The following is a 15,904-nucleotide window of genomic DNA, read 5'->3' as shown; positions in this document are numbered from 1 at the left end:
TTGCTATTGAATGTAGCAATAAATCTACTGGAGGAAACCAAATACTGTATATATAAGCGCAAAAAAAAAAACAATTTTAACGTAGTTATAACAAAAACAATAATTACAGTATATGTATATTTAGATTAATCTTAATCCTAAATAATTAATTACCCTACTTTCTGAGATACCGAATCTTTTCTGAGGAAAAAAGTCCGTCTTATCACTTGGTTTACTGGTAAAACAAGACTTCAGATGAGGGTTATGTCCAAATCTGGGACAAAACGACATATAAATAGATAAATGATGTCAAAATACTATAGTAATAAATGAATATACAGAGTTCTGTTAAAAAAGGCTGCATGCAATGCACATGACCAGCATAGGGAATTGCTCGCAGGTTTAAATGTTGAAAGAAGACGAATTCAATTCCATGCATGTGCGTATTAGATATGTTAATAATAACTATTGTAGTAACCAGTAAGAATTATACCGACTTCACTTAATTGTGATACTTATTAGATTAGATAACCAAGTAGTAGTGGTCTCTAATTATAAAATCAACCCTATAATTTATAAGTTAAGGTTAGAGATCAAATCCTTTTAAACATTAAATTTATTGAATCACTATACTTATCTAATCAAAATTTATTAAATCAAATACAAAAGAAGATCACATGGCAGTTTGTAAAGTTAATTAATGTTTTAAAAGTTTTCAGAAGTAAAATACATACATGAGTTACCAAACAAAAATAAGTTTACGAATCCCAAAAGAGCGGATGATCCACTAAAAATGATGATTCGCGCATTACACTAATACTCAATTATGGGATAAAATGTATTTTTTTTGCAAAAAAAAAAAAAAAGAAATATCTCACTTATTAAATTTGATTTTAAATTTAGTCACTAACATGATTATAATATTCATCAAGTCTACCGATCATATATTGACTCGTATAAAATATTAACTTTTCCACAAAGAAATAAGAATGATATATATATATATATACTAATTTACATGTATCTAAAATATTTAACTTTTTCTAACGTAAAACTATTAGAGATATTAGAGAGATTTCTTTAAATACCACTAAAAATGTTTTTTCCAAAAATACCATATTTTAGTTTTTTTCCAAAATACCACAAAAGTTTTTTTTCCCAAAATTACCACAAACATAAAAAAATAATTTTGAAGGATGTAGAATTTTTTTCTTAGGTTTGAGTTCACAAATTTAGTTTTAGGGTATAGTTTTTAGGGGTAGGGTTTAGTATTTAGAATTTAGGAATTAGTTTTTAGTATTAGAACTTTAGTTTAATTATGTGGTATTTTTGGAAAAAGGTATATTTTAGTGGTAATTTTGGGAAAAAAAACTAAATTGTGGTTTTTTTAGAATAAAAACCTATTTTAGTAGTATTTATGACAATTGCCCATTAACTACTTTTGTCTCTTATATATGCTAATTTTACTTTTTTTATGACTTACTTTTATTTTGACATATATTTTAAAAAAATCTTTTGTATGGATATTAACTAATAATAATCAATAATGAAGTTCAAAATAAAAATATAATTTAGTATAGTATAGTATAATATACATGATTCATAGATTGTTCTATTAATAAAATTATACATAGAAATTTAAGAAAATATAGCAAAAAAACTTTGAAACTCTTATATAATGAAACTAAAAGAGTATTAAAATGATATATGAGAAGTCATGTTCAATATTAAAATGTTACAAGATAAAATCTAAAAACATGTATATTACTACTTAATTATCCTCAAAAAAAAAAAAAAAAATTTACCCGCATTATATCTAGTTAACTAATAATTATGAATAATGAAGTTCAAAATAATAATATAATTTATTTATCATTAATTTAATTAGATAAAATTTGCATTTATCATTTTAGTATATTTTCTCAAAAAAGTTATATGTTTGATTAATTTATAACTGACCAAAACATGTAACATTATTAAGCAGCCGAAGTTCCGAGAAGCCAACTGGATTTTCTCTCTCTCGGTTTCTATAAATAGCCGCTGGCTACAACATTCGATGGACGAGAAATGTGAACTAAAACATCACATAACAAAGAAGCAAAAGGAAAAAAAAAAATGTTTCCACTTATATAATATTAATTACTGCACGAAAAGAGAACCTCTCCAAGAAACAGAGAGAGAGAAACAAACTCTTGTCGTTTCGTTAAGGTCAAGGTGTCGTTTCGTTCTCTCTTTCTCTCTCTTTTGGTACTAAAGACATATATGGGTAAAGAAGAAGAGAAAGAGTGTGGGAAGAATAAGATGAAGGGTTTGGGAAGCGTTAGATCGATATTCATGCACGCCGACCGTGTAGATTGGGTGCTGATGGGGTTAGGGTTCATCGGAGCCATCGGTGATGGTTTCACAACCCCACTTGTTCTTCTCATCACAAGCAAGCTCATGAACAACCTTGGCGGTTCATCTTTTAACACTGAAACCTTCATGCAAAGCATCTCCAAGGTACTATTTATTTTAGTTTTTTATATATATATCTTAATTATGATCACAAATTGTTCAAGTTACTTGGATGATTTATTTTCCAGAATCCGTTGACATATTGTCAGAAAAACAACAAAATTACAAACATATAAATAAGTTGATTGACTCCTCATAGTCATTTTTTTTATTAGAATTTAATCCATATATGACACATGCACTTTTATATATACTCATGAGGATGAGGCAAGTGGAAAAAGGACTTATGATGTATATTGTTTTTCTGTAATCAACAGAACGCTGTAGCTTTGCTTTATGTAGCTTGTGGATCTTGGGTTGTGTGTTTCCTTGGTAAGCCTTTCTAATAATGTTACCTTTCCTTTTCTAATTAGTTGACTAACACCAATTTAAAATTAACGATTTTTTAAAATTAATTAATTCGTGGATGGGATGAACTTTTTTTTTAATATTTTTTTTTTGAAAAAAACAGAAGGATATTGTTGGACAAGAACAGGGGAGAGACAAACAGCAAGAATGAGAGAAAGGTACTTAAGAGCGGTGTTACGACAAGATGTGGGTTACTTTGATCTTCATGTCACAAGCACATCTGATGTTATCACTAGTGTCTCTAGTGACAGTTTCCTCATCCAAGACGTCCTTAGTGAAAAGGTCGCTTATCATGATCATGATTTATCTTTCATAATCCTTATCATGATTTTCTTGTGTTCCTAAACCGGGTTTTGATTTGGTGTAGTTACCAAATTTTTTGATGAGCGCATCAATGTTCGTTGGAAGCTACATAGTCGGCTTTGTCTTGCTATGGAAACTCGCCATAGTTGGCTTACCATTCATTGTCCTCTTAGTGATTCCTGGCCTTATGTATGGACGGGCCCTCATAAGCATTTCCACGAAGATACGTGAAGAGTATAATGAGGCTGGTTTTGTAGCTGAGCAGGCCATCTCTTCGGTACGAACCGTCTATGCGTTTTCAGGAGAGAGGAAGACCATATCCAAGTTCTCAACCGCGCTTCAAGGGTCGGTGAAGCTAGGGATTAAACAAGGACTAGCTAAGGGGATCACCATTGGAAGTAATGGAATCACTTTCGCCATGTGGGGGTTCATGTCTTGGTACGGAAGCCGGATGGTCATGTACCATGGTGCTGAGGGTGGTACCGTCTTTGCAGTTGCTGCTGCTATTGCTATCGGTGGCGTGTAAGTATCTCTATCTAAAAGATGACCCGTGCGAAAAAAAATAAATACTATATTTACAGTGTGATATATGCAAAACGGTTGCAACAATTAAAATATATATAAAAAATTCTATGAGAAGTTCAACAAGTAAATATTATTAGTATCATATACAAAATGTTACAGAAATACTTTTTCACAAAAATTTTCAATCAATATATATATTTTGGTTCATTAATAATTTAATAAATATGTATTTATGGTAGTAGGAAAAAAATGAAAAGATGGATATTTCTATTATTAAGTTATATATATTTTTTCCATATGCACTTTTGGATGTTATGGTAATTTAGTTTAACTTAACATGTCTATATATGAGTAGTGAGTGTTTTAGTGGGGTTTTTTCTTTTCTTGTAGGGTTAGGTAAAAACAAAATACATTAGTTGTTTCTTGTAACAAAAGAAAGATAAATACTCTTTAATATATCACACCCGTATCATGATCTTGATTGGTAATTTTGGTATATTTGTTATTGCTTCAGATCACTTGGTGGTGGTTTGTCTAATCTCAAGTACTTCTTTGAGGCGTCTTCAGCTGGGGAGCGAATCATGCAAGTGATAAACAGAGTTCCCAAGATTGATTCCAACAACCCTGATGGCCACAAGTTGGAGAACATTAGAGGAGAAGTCGAGTTCAAGAACGTAAAGTTTGTGTATCCATCGAGACTTGAAACATCGATATTTGAGGATTTTTGTCTGAGAGTTCCTTCAGGCAAAACCGTGGCTTTGGTTGGAGGAAGCGGTTCGGGGAAATCAACCGTGATTTCGCTTTTGCAAAGGTTTTATGATCCTCTTGCTGGAGAGATTCTAATAGATGGTGTATCCATTGATAAGCTACAGGTGAAGTGGTTGAGGTCACAAATGGGTTTAGTTAGCCAAGAGCCAGCACTTTTCGCCACAACGATAAAGGAGAACATATTGTTTGGTAAAGAAGATGCATCCATGGATGATGTTATGGAAGCTGCCAAAGCCTCTAATGCTCATAATTTCATTTCTCAGCTACCTCATGGCTACGAAACTCAGGTTAGATCCCAGTTCTGAAAGACTTATCGATCACATAATTTTTTTTAGCGGAGGTTTGAGTTAGTTTTTGTGTAAACAAATAGGTTGGGGAAAGAGGAGTGCAAATGTCAGGAGGACAAAAGCAGAGGATTGCAATCGCTCGCGCAATAATCAAATCGCCTATAATTCTTCTTCTAGACGAAGCAACAAGCGCATTGGACTCTGAATCCGAAAGAGTAGTTCAAGAAGCCTTAGAAAACGCCTCGATTGGTCGTACAACTATTCTTATCGCTCACCGTCTCTCTACCATCCGCAATGCTGATGTTATCTCGGTGGTTCAGAACGGTCAGGTTGTGGAGACTGGATCACATGATGAGCTAATGGAAAACGTAGATGGTCAATACGCTTCATTAGTCCGCTTACAACAGATCGAAAAGCAAGACTCAGATATAAACATCAACGTCAATGTACAAATGGGTCCAATCCCGGATCCTAACAAAGATTTGAGAAGTAGTTCTAGAGTCTCCACTCTTAGCCGTTCAAGCTCTGCTAACTCGTTTACAGGTCCAAGCATTGTGAAGAATCTTTCCGAAGATACCAAGCCGAAATTACCGTCGTTTAAGAGACTATTGGCAATGAATTTACCGGAATGGAAACAAGCGTTGTATGGTTGCATAAGTGCAACTTTGTTTGGAGCCATACAGCCAGCGTACGCGTATTCTTTGGGGTCGATGGTGTCTGTTTATTTTCTTACCAGCCACGACGAGATCAAGGAGAAAACAAGGATCTACGCATTATCTTTTGTCGGCCTAGCCGTTCTTTCATTCTTGATCAATGTCAGCCAACACTACAACTTCGCATACATGGGTGAATATTTAACCAAACGTATCCGAGAACGTATGCTCTCTAAGGTGTTAACGTTTGAGGTCGGGTGGTTCGATAAAGATGAGAACTCAAGCGGCGCTATTTGCTCTAGACTCGCAAAAGATGCTAATGTGGTACGTAAGTACATAAATCTTCTTAACGAACAATGTTATAGCGTTTCTTGATCTTTTTTTTTTCTTTGTTGTAGGTGAGATCGTTGGTAGGTGATCGGATGGCATTAGTGGTACAAACCGTATCGGCTGTAACCATAGCTTTCACAATGGGTTTGGTCATAGCTTGGAGGTTAGCACTAGTGATGATCGCGGTGCAACCAGTGATTATTGTTTGCTTTTATACTCGCCGTGTTCTACTCAAAAGCATGTCAAAAAAAGCAATCAAGGCTCAAGACGAAAGTAGCAAACTAGCCGCAGAGGCTGTTTCCAACGTCCGAACCATCACAGCGTTTTCTTCACAAGAACGTATCATGAAAATGCTCGAAAAGGCCCAAGAAAGTCCACGGAGAGAAAGCATCCGCCAGTCGTGGTTCGCAGGGTTCGGGCTTGCGATGTCGCAGAGCCTCACGTCGTGTACTTGGGCTTTGGATTTCTGGTACGGTGGTAGATTGATACAAGATGGGTACATCACGGCTAAAGCTTTGTTCGAAACGTTTATGATCTTGGTTAGTACTGGTCGTGTCATTGCTGATGCTGGAAGTATGACCACAGATCTAGCCAAAGGTTCAGACGCTGTCGGGTCTGTATTCGCTGTTTTGGATCGTTACACATCTATTGATCCAGAGGATCAAGATGGATATAAGCCAGTAAGACTAACAGGTCGAGTTGAGTTTCTCAACGTGGATTTCTCTTACCCGACTAGACCGGATGTGACTATATTCAAGAACTTCTCCATTGAGATAGACGAGGGGAAGTCCACAGCGATCGTTGGTCCAAGCGCGTCAGGTAAATCAACTATTATCGGCTTGATCGAACGGTTCTATGACCCGTTAAAGGGTATTGTGAAAATCGATGGTCGTGATATAAGGTCGTATCATCTAAGATCACTTCGTCAACACATAGCTTTGGTTAGCCAAGAACCAACATTGTTCGCTGGGACTATCCGAGAGAACATCATATACGGAAGAGCATGTGACAAGATCGACGAGTCCGAGGTTATCGAGGCGGCGAAAGCAGCGAACGCTCACGACTTCATCACATCGTTAATAGATGGATACGACACTTACTGTGGAGACAGAGGAGTACAATTATCAGGTGGTCAAAAACAGAGGATTGCAATCGCTAGAGCAGTTCTAAAGAACCCATCAGTGTTGCTCCTAGACGAAGCAACAAGCGCTTTAGACAGCCAGTCAGAGCGGGTGGTGCAAGATGCGCTCGAGCGCGTGATGGTTGGGAGGACGAGTGTAGTGATCGCACATAGACTGAGCACAATTCAGAACTGTGATGCAATCGCAGTTATGGACAAAGGGAAACTTGTGGAACGTGGGACTCACTCTTCCTTGTTGTCGAAAGGTCCTACAGGTGTTTACTTCTCATTGGTCAGTCTTCAGACAACTTCTTGTTAACTAAAAAAATGTTGTTTCATTTCTAATGAAATTGACCACAACATTTTATTGTTTTTAAGCAAATAAATTGTCCAAAAAGTCATGTGTTTGAAGCAGGATACGATTTCAACACTAGAGCAAAGGAATGTTAAAAAAAATAATAATAAATAAAGTAAACGTTTACACAATTTTAGTCTCAAAGTTTTAAGATAAAGCTCTTCTTATCTTGCCAAAAAAAGAAAAAGCTCTTCTTATCTACAAGTTTTAATATATGAGGTTTACACATCTTCAACAATTCGAATCATGATGTGAAATCATTGGAACATGGCATAAATCCACTTTAATTTTACTCCCAAGTTTAACTTTTATTCAAGTGATGGGCTGCTCTAAGATATGGGTAACTTTCATGAATAATATGAAATTTGATATGGTTATCAAAAGAAAATGGTAATGAGCCGGTTTTGGGCCAAATTGGTAAAATTTATAATATTGAGAACATTTCTTTAAAGGCCACGACTTGAGAACTATTAAGGTCCGTTTTATATTTCACGGGATATATGAGTACTGGACACTACTAGTTGTTAAACATTTTATAATTTTTTTGAGAATTATTTATATTTCTAATGAAAAAAAAGTACAGATATGAGACGATGAAAAGACCAAATCTTCCTACTAGAAAATATTCATAATATTTCTTGTGATAAAAATAGGCAATTTTGCAAAACATAAATTAACATTGGTATTATTAATAGATATAATATATAAAGTAAATAACAAATAAAAGTTATTATACAGAGATAATTTATAATCAAAAATTTCACCAGCTTTGACATTATTGAAAGCAACTCGTACCAAAACGATTCTTTTTTGTTAAGTTGCTTCTAAAATGAGAAGTCGCTAGAACTGGTATAATGTTAGGAACTTTTGTAATCAGGTAGACATGATTCCAAAGTGAGATATACACTCATTACAAAGAATAATGAAATTGCCAGCCCACAGCCGCACATACAGCTGTATTCAAACATTACACTGTATTTTTGTTTCTTGTTTTCGAATGTAACTTTATTGAACAATTGGTAGAAAATATGAACTTTTTTGAAAGAAAAATAAAATCAATTTCCTAAGAAAGCAGTTTTGCATGATTAAACATAAAACCGATAACGACTCTTCTGAAATATCTTCTATTTTCTATTCGAAATATTAGTTTTCATAACTTTTCAATATGGGTTATTTCTTTCGTTCATATTTTTTCAGATCAAAATATATCTACAAAAATTGGTGATGTCTACCATTTCGACTTTTAATAGCCTTGAGCATTTGTTGTGTGGAACTTATCAATACTATAAATAGTAGTTAAGAAAATTTGTTTACCCAGAGAGATTAATGTGTTAACTTTCAAAATGTGAATACTAAAACATAAAATATTGGGTCTTGTAAAATATTGCAACGGTTAGATTTGTTTGGCATGATACTACAATTAGTATATCACTGTTAGTACAAGAGAACTTAATAAACTCTACTTAGGGAAACAACAAATTCTAGTCATAGAAATCAGTGAAAACCTGCAAATAAAATCCATCTAAACGAGGAATACTCACATGCTTTGTAGTAGAACACAAACACTTTTTAATAATTTTTAACATAAGAAGAGCATCGCATCCAATGAATGTGAGCTGACCATTTAAAATATAATTATTATCTTTTGGGCGTTAGTCAATAGTTACATATTATTAAAAAGGTTATATATAGTTTTTGTATATCGAAAGAAGTAGAAAGGCACATGGAGCCATGTGTTCATTGGACCATTATCAACCCATATTCTAAAATTGCTGGATTCCTACAGCCTTAACATGCTTTTCTTTGTATTTGTAACATTTATGTCGATGCGTGTAATGTATACGTTTCCATGCGTATTCATTTGATTAATTTATTATAAAAAAATTAGTTAACCTTTCATATTTAATAAAAACTTTATGTCAATGTTGACTATGATGAGTTCGTTAAACCTAACATTTATTTCTGTAAACAAAAATAGGTTAAACTTATATATCGTTGATTTAGTATCTTTGTCTCGGCTTAGAATGTAGTAATTGTCTTAAAGTTGAATATGAACAACAACTCGAAATTCACAAAAACTTTTGAATAAATTAAGAAGAGATATATGCGAAATATTGAACTAGACAGTATCCTTTTAGTCTTTGCTACCATACACAATGAACAATAGTATTTACCGATATATTTTTTTATTGCCGCGTTTCCATTAAATGTCCTAAATAAATACTATATAAATTGTATTGAATTGACTGTGATAGAATAAAAATAGTAAATTTTTAGGGGTTTCTAGAAATAAAAAAAATATCTAAGGAAAAAAAAACAATGATAGTGACATAAAAGAAAAACGAGTTTTAAAAGAGCGAATTTTGACCATCTTCTTTACAAAACCGCGTTTTCAGTTCTTGTCTTCGTCTTCTTCCTCGACCTTTCTCTCTTTCTTCAAATATTCCAGAAACTTTTTTCTAGACTAAACCTTAAAAAAGAGCTTTGCTTTTGAGAAATCATAGGCATACTTCTCTCTAAAGATGTCTAGTTCAAGATTCGTCTCTAGACTAATAATCTTCATTATAATCTCCACAGCCATCTTCACCGTTGGATCGATTCGATTGCTTCCAAAATCGTTTGACGATGCATCTTCAGATTTCATGGAAGCTCCAGCATATCAAAACGGTCTCGAATGCTCTGTTTTAGCCAAAAACAGACTCTTGTTAGCTTGTGATCCATCAGCTGTTCATATAGCTATGACACTAGATCCAGCTTACTTGCGAGGCACGGTATCTGCAGTTCATTCTATTCTCAAACACACTTCTTGTCCTGAAAACATCTTCTTCCACTTCATTGCGACCGGTTCAAGTCAGGGTTCGCTCGCTAAGACTCTCTCCTCTGTTTTCCCTTCTTTGAGTTTCAAAGTCTACACTTTTGATGAAACCATGGTCAAGAATCTGATCTCTTCGTCTATAAGACAAGCTCTTGATAGTCCTTTGAATTACGCAAGAAGCTACTTATCCGAGATCCTTTCTTCGTGCGTTAGCCGAGTGATCTACCTCGATTCAGATGTGATTGTAGTCGACGATATTCAGAAACTATGGAAGATTACGTTATCCGGGTCAAGAACAATAGGTGCACCAGAGTATTGCCACGCAAATTTCACAAAGTACTTCACAGATCAGTTCTGGTCCGACCGGAAACTCTCGAGCGTCTTCGATTCGAAAACGCCTTGTTATTTCAACACGGGAGTGATGGTTATCGATTTAGATAGATGGAGAGAAGGAGATTACACGAGAAAGATCGAAAACTGGATGAAGATTCAGAAAGAAGATAAGAGAATCTACGAATTGGGTTCGTTACCGCCTTTTCTACTTGTGTTTGGTGGTGAGATTGAAGCTATTGATCATCAATGGAACCAGCATGGTCTAGGTGGAGACAACGTTGTGAGTAGTTGTAGATCGTTGCATCCTGGTCCGGTTAGTTTGATACATTGGAGTGGGAAAGGCAAGCCATGGGTTAGGCTTGATGATGGTAAGCCTTGTCCGATTGATTATCTTTGGGCTCCTTATGATCTTCATAAGTCACAGAGACAGTATCTTCAGTACAATCAAGAGTTAGAGATTCTTTGATTTATTTCTTTTTTTTTGGTATGGTAAATTTTGTCTACTCATTACATGGATTCTATTTTTTCTTTTTTTCTTTTTTTTTGATGTACATAAAACTGAAATACTTCGAGGATATTGATTTATATCGAATTACCAAATAATATATGGGTTATGACCAAGGTCTGTTTTTGTTCGGCTTTTACATCATCCTGAGTAAAGGAATTAGTTGTCATATTTTGTGTCCATTGAACAAATAAGGTTTAGCAAGCGTTACAGAAAATTTTACTTATGTCGTCAACTCGTCATGTAACAAAAAATGTTAATGATTCTTACATATAAATGAAATTTAATAGATGGAGGCTTTAGACGGGGGTTTCCTCTTATTTTAAACAGTTGTGTAACACTTATTTTTTTTGCAGTACCATTTACATGGAAAATCTATTATACTTTCCACAATATGTATTTGACAGTTTTGTATTTATAAATAGACACATCAATGATGACGTACAAGGTCAATTATGGAACAAACACACCCCACAATGAAAGAGACAGAGATCAATGGAAATCATGGCTTACTAGTCACTATGGGAAGCCACATTATACAATAGGGTCTCTCACGTCTCTTCTTTTGTAGCCGACATGTCCAAAATCTGGAATGAGAAACACAAACTTTTGCCCCAGACGGTGGATAATCCCAACTTGAGGAACAAGCTATCTCTTAGGAAGTTGCCAAAAGAGATAGAATAGAAAAGAGGAAAAGTTCCTAAAATCTATAAGTTGTAATATGTTAATTCTAATAGGTTTAGGAAAAGTTAAACCTATAAATATAGGAGTCTATGGAGAAGTGTTCCATAAGACTTGAGAGAGAGATTTAGTTTTTGAGAGAGTTTTCTAAATCAATAATAAGAGAGGTGTTCTTATATTTCAAGTTCTTTGTTCTTAGATTTGGTATCAGAGCTAAGGCTGTAGCTCCGATCAAAGGTTGTGGAGAAGAAGCTGTTCATAACCAAGTATGGGGGACGAACCAAATCCATCGTCGCGAACCAAAGACCTTGAATCACCGTCCATCCAATGTCCGATGTTAACATCGACAAACTATACTCTTTGGTCGATGCGTATGAGAATTACAATTCGAGTTAGCGAGGTGTGGAATACTATAGATCTTGGATCCACTGATCAAAAGAAGAACGACGTGGCGACCGCTCTTCTGTTTCAATCCATCCCCGAGTCACTTATACTGCAAATTGGAGATCAAGGTTCGGCTAAAACCCTATGGGAAGCCATACGAGCACGTCATCATGGTGCGGAACGTGTGAAGGAAGCGAGGCTTCAGACTCTACTTGCAGATCTTGATCGGGTAAAGATGAATGATACCGACTCTGTTGATGACTTTGCTAGCAAGATCTCAGGCCTGACGTCACAATCAGCGTCTCTGGAAGAAAACATTGAAGAATCAAAGTTAGAAAAGAAGTTTCTAACAGGGCTTCCAAGACACAAATATATTCATATCGTTGCATCATTGGAACAAGTCTTAGATTTAAAGAACACCGGATTTGCAGACATAGTTGGTCGAATAAAAACCTATGAGGAACATATAGGGGAGGAGACCCGGAATGAAGACCAAGCAAAACTAATGTTTTCAAATTCAAACAATCAAGTGAATTATGACGGTTATCAAGGAAACATAGGAGGCTATAACAAAGGAGGTTATGATAGAAGAGGAAGCAGTCGAGGAGGATATGGTCGAGGTGGTTTTGGTTGAGGTAACTACAGTGGAGATAATTCTGGCAGAGGCAGGGAACGAGGAAGGTTCAATGGCCAGAATCGTGGAGGAGACACTACAGATCAAGTACAAAACCAGAATCAAAACCAGAAGAAAGATCTATCGAAAATAATCTGTTGGAGATGTGATGAATCGGGTCACTACGCATCTTCATGTCCTGCGAAAGAAGTTGGACATCAAGAGACAAATCTGAATGAAACTCATGAAGCTGATGCACTTTACATTCATGAGGATAAGGTGTTTCCCAAGAATTATGATACCAACAATGAAAGTGTATGGTATCTTGACAACGAAACTAATAACCACATGACGAGAAACAAAGAATTCTTCTCCAGCCTAGATATGAACATCACAGGGAAGGTCAAGTTTGGTGATGGTTCGTTTGTAAACATAATTGGAAAGGGATCGATCGTTTTTGTGGGAAAAACAGTTGAGAGGCGATCACTCAAGGAGATTTACTACATTCCCGACCTGAAGCACAACATTATTATTCTAGGACAAGCGACTGAATTTGGATGTGAAGTGAACATGAAGGGAGACATGTTAACTTTAAGTGATCTTGTTGGACGGTTGTTAGTACGTGTCAAGAGATCATCAAACCGCCTCTACAAGACGCCAATGGAAGTTGAGTATCCTAAGTGTCTTTATATCCAAGACAACAACACTAGTCTAACATGGCATGCACGGCTGGGACATGTAAGTGTTGGAGTAATGAACAACATGGTAAGAGATGGTATGGTTGTGGGAATGCCACAATCAATCCATGAGAAGAATGTGTGTACTGGGTGTTTAGTCGGAAAATGGACCAGAGCTGTGTTTCCAACTACAACATCTTTCCGAGCAGCTCAAGCCTTGGAGCTGATTCATGGTGACTTGTCTGGACCGATCTCTCCACCAACACCAGCTAACAACCGGTATGTCTATGTTCTCATTAATGATTTTTCCAGATACATGTGGACAATGCTACTAAAGGAGAAAAGCGAGGCTTTCGATCGGTTTAAAAGGTTTAAAGAAGGAATTGAGAACCAGACCGGATTGCCCATCAAAACATTTCGCACCGATAGGGGAGGAGAGTTTACCTCACTTAAGTTTAACCGGTTTTGTGAAGGAAGTGCCGAATGAACTATGGCGAGAGGCCATACGTCATTTGAAACAACCCGACCCGTTTTTTTTTTAAATAAATTTAATATATAATTAAGCACTCCATAATACTTAATTAAACCATCAAACCACAATCATCATTAAACCAATAACAACCAATATGCACAGCGGGATCATACCAACAACAGAAACATTCCTAACCATTCTAACCAACAACCTAGCATGCTACTAAACCAGATTCCAGCATTAATAAACATAACCAAGACCAACACACAACGAGACCCTAGATCATCCTCCTCCTCATCGCCTTGATTCCACGAACCAACCTTGCCTTTACCTTCACCACAAACACATATTGAGATGCATGAGTATTGTTATAAACACTCAGTGAGGTCATCCTCCTATCTACTGGGCTATACACACAAGCAACTGAGATTCCAATGTTTAACAAACAACAAACAAACACGACAACCAGGAAATCACGAATCACACAAGTTGTAGTCGACCGACACTAGGGAGGTGTCAATCAACACAGGCCCAAACATGGTGTCGACCGACACCGACCCCGCAGACACATTCTGCTCGAAGCCGATCGTCGAATCTTCGTTCCCAATCATCTCCAATCAATCCCAAACTCTCCCAAATGCTTCAGGACCCTAAGGAAACATGAAACCAACCAAACCACGCAAGCAAAACACCACACCAACAAAGAACAACCATAACAAAGGAGATACAAGGCTTAGATCAGCCATGATGCAGCACTCACCTCTTTTGCAGGAAGATTTGATTGAGAATCGGTGGAAACAACACCTTCACAAGCTTCTCCTTCGTTCCCAGCAACAATTCTCCCTTCCACAGCTACAGATCTCACCAAAAACAAGCCAAAACCTCTCAAGAACACTCTCAAACGTTTTCTCTCTTCTTTCTCTCTTTTCTCACTCAACGGCGACAAACAACACACTAAAACCCTTACTTAGTTGCTTCTCCACTTATATAAGCGGTTTAGGGATTTCTAATTGAACCAAACCAAACCAAATAAAAATTAAAACAAACCTGTCGAAACCAGGAAAGTTGGTGTCGATCGATACACCAAGGGTGTCGATCGACAATCAGACCAAAAATGCAATATCTAGTTCGCGGATGTTACAATTCTACCCCACTAACAAGGATTTGTCCTCAAATCCCGCAGCACCGTCCATCCATAAAGGACCTCCGTGCCACCGTCAACACGGCCCACACGTCCTCTGACCGGACTGAATACAGTCAGCCAAGGTTTCCCGTGCAATTGTCGCAACAGCTTGCACACCTCCGACCGACCCCCGAGGTCTCCCTCTAGCCAATATACTCACATCCTAGACGTTATTTTCTCACAACTCAGTGTTTCCCCCGTCTGTGGTTGCAACCAATGAATCATGCCGCCTCGCTATCAGGCCAACCGCCCTAAGCTACAACATACAGGAAGTCACTCACACACACTCCTCCCGCTCTCTTTTCGTAACCCTCGAGACATGCCGGCTCACTGCCAGGCCACCGCTTACAGCTACGGTATCCAGGGAGTCGCTCACACCCACTCCCCCGCTTTCGGATCGCAACCCTCGAGACATACCGGCTCACTGCCGAGCCACGACTCCCAGCTACGGTATCCAGGAAGACTCAAAAATCCCGCTCTTGGGTCATCACCCTAAAGCACGCTCTTGGATCGTCATCCGAGGCAACATACCACTCCCACTCTCTGGCCACAAAGTCCATCGAGCTATCGGTATCACATGAGTTGGGCCAACACGGCCTTGAGCAAACAAGTCTGATGCCATAAAGTATCTCCCGACTAGATCTACCTCAACACTTTCCATAAAAAAAAAATTTCCTTTGAGAAACCTTCTAATTATGAAACCTTCCCTTTTATGGAAACTTTCTGTTTATGGAAACTTCCCAAAAATAGAAACCCGAGCTATTTCTCTTTTGCCCATGACAACAACAATCAAACATAAAGAAAAATACTCATCGTGGAATCACAAAGCAGGCTCGAAGAGGATAATACTAGGACTCCATACCACAAACAAATTGACTAACTACTCATAATCAATTCCATTACACATCATCAAGCAGCAACCAACATAGAGATCAATTCATCCAATTAAATCCCTAGCCGCTCTAACTTTCCACCTAACCATCCTAGAATCGTATAGGCTCTGATACTAAAATGAAACAACACGACCCTTTTTTTTTAAAATAAGTATAATATATAATT

The 15,904-nt window shown here is 36.8% G+C and overlaps 2 protein-coding genes across 2 annotated transcripts; both read left to right on the top strand.

The window, feature by feature from the left end:
* LOC104790475 (ABC transporter B family member 15) lies at nucleotides 2,031-7,313 on the top strand. Its single transcript, XM_010516234.1, has 7 exons — nucleotides 2,031-2,478; nucleotides 2,751-2,805; nucleotides 2,945-3,123; nucleotides 3,209-3,666; nucleotides 4,184-4,724; nucleotides 4,808-5,701; nucleotides 5,776-7,313. Exons 1-7 carry the CDS (start codon nucleotides 2,242-2,244, stop codon nucleotides 7,144-7,146), a joined length of 3,735 nt encoding a protein of 1,244 aa, XP_010514536.1. The 5' UTR covers nucleotides 2,031-2,241; the 3' UTR covers nucleotides 7,147-7,313.
* LOC104790474 (probable galacturonosyltransferase-like 10) lies at nucleotides 9,570-10,951 on the top strand. Its single transcript, XM_010516233.2, has one exon. It carries the CDS (start codon nucleotides 9,705-9,707, stop codon nucleotides 10,794-10,796), a length of 1,092 nt encoding a protein of 363 aa, XP_010514535.1. The 5' UTR covers nucleotides 9,570-9,704; the 3' UTR covers nucleotides 10,797-10,951.

The sequence above is a fragment of the Camelina sativa genome, chromosome 6 (genome assembly GCF_000633955.1).
Source record: "Camelina sativa cultivar DH55 chromosome 6, Cs, whole genome shotgun sequence".
In the NCBI taxonomy this organism is placed as follows: domain Eukaryota; kingdom Viridiplantae; phylum Streptophyta; class Magnoliopsida; order Brassicales; family Brassicaceae; genus Camelina; species Camelina sativa.
This window is presented reverse-complemented; position numbering and strand designations above follow the sequence as displayed.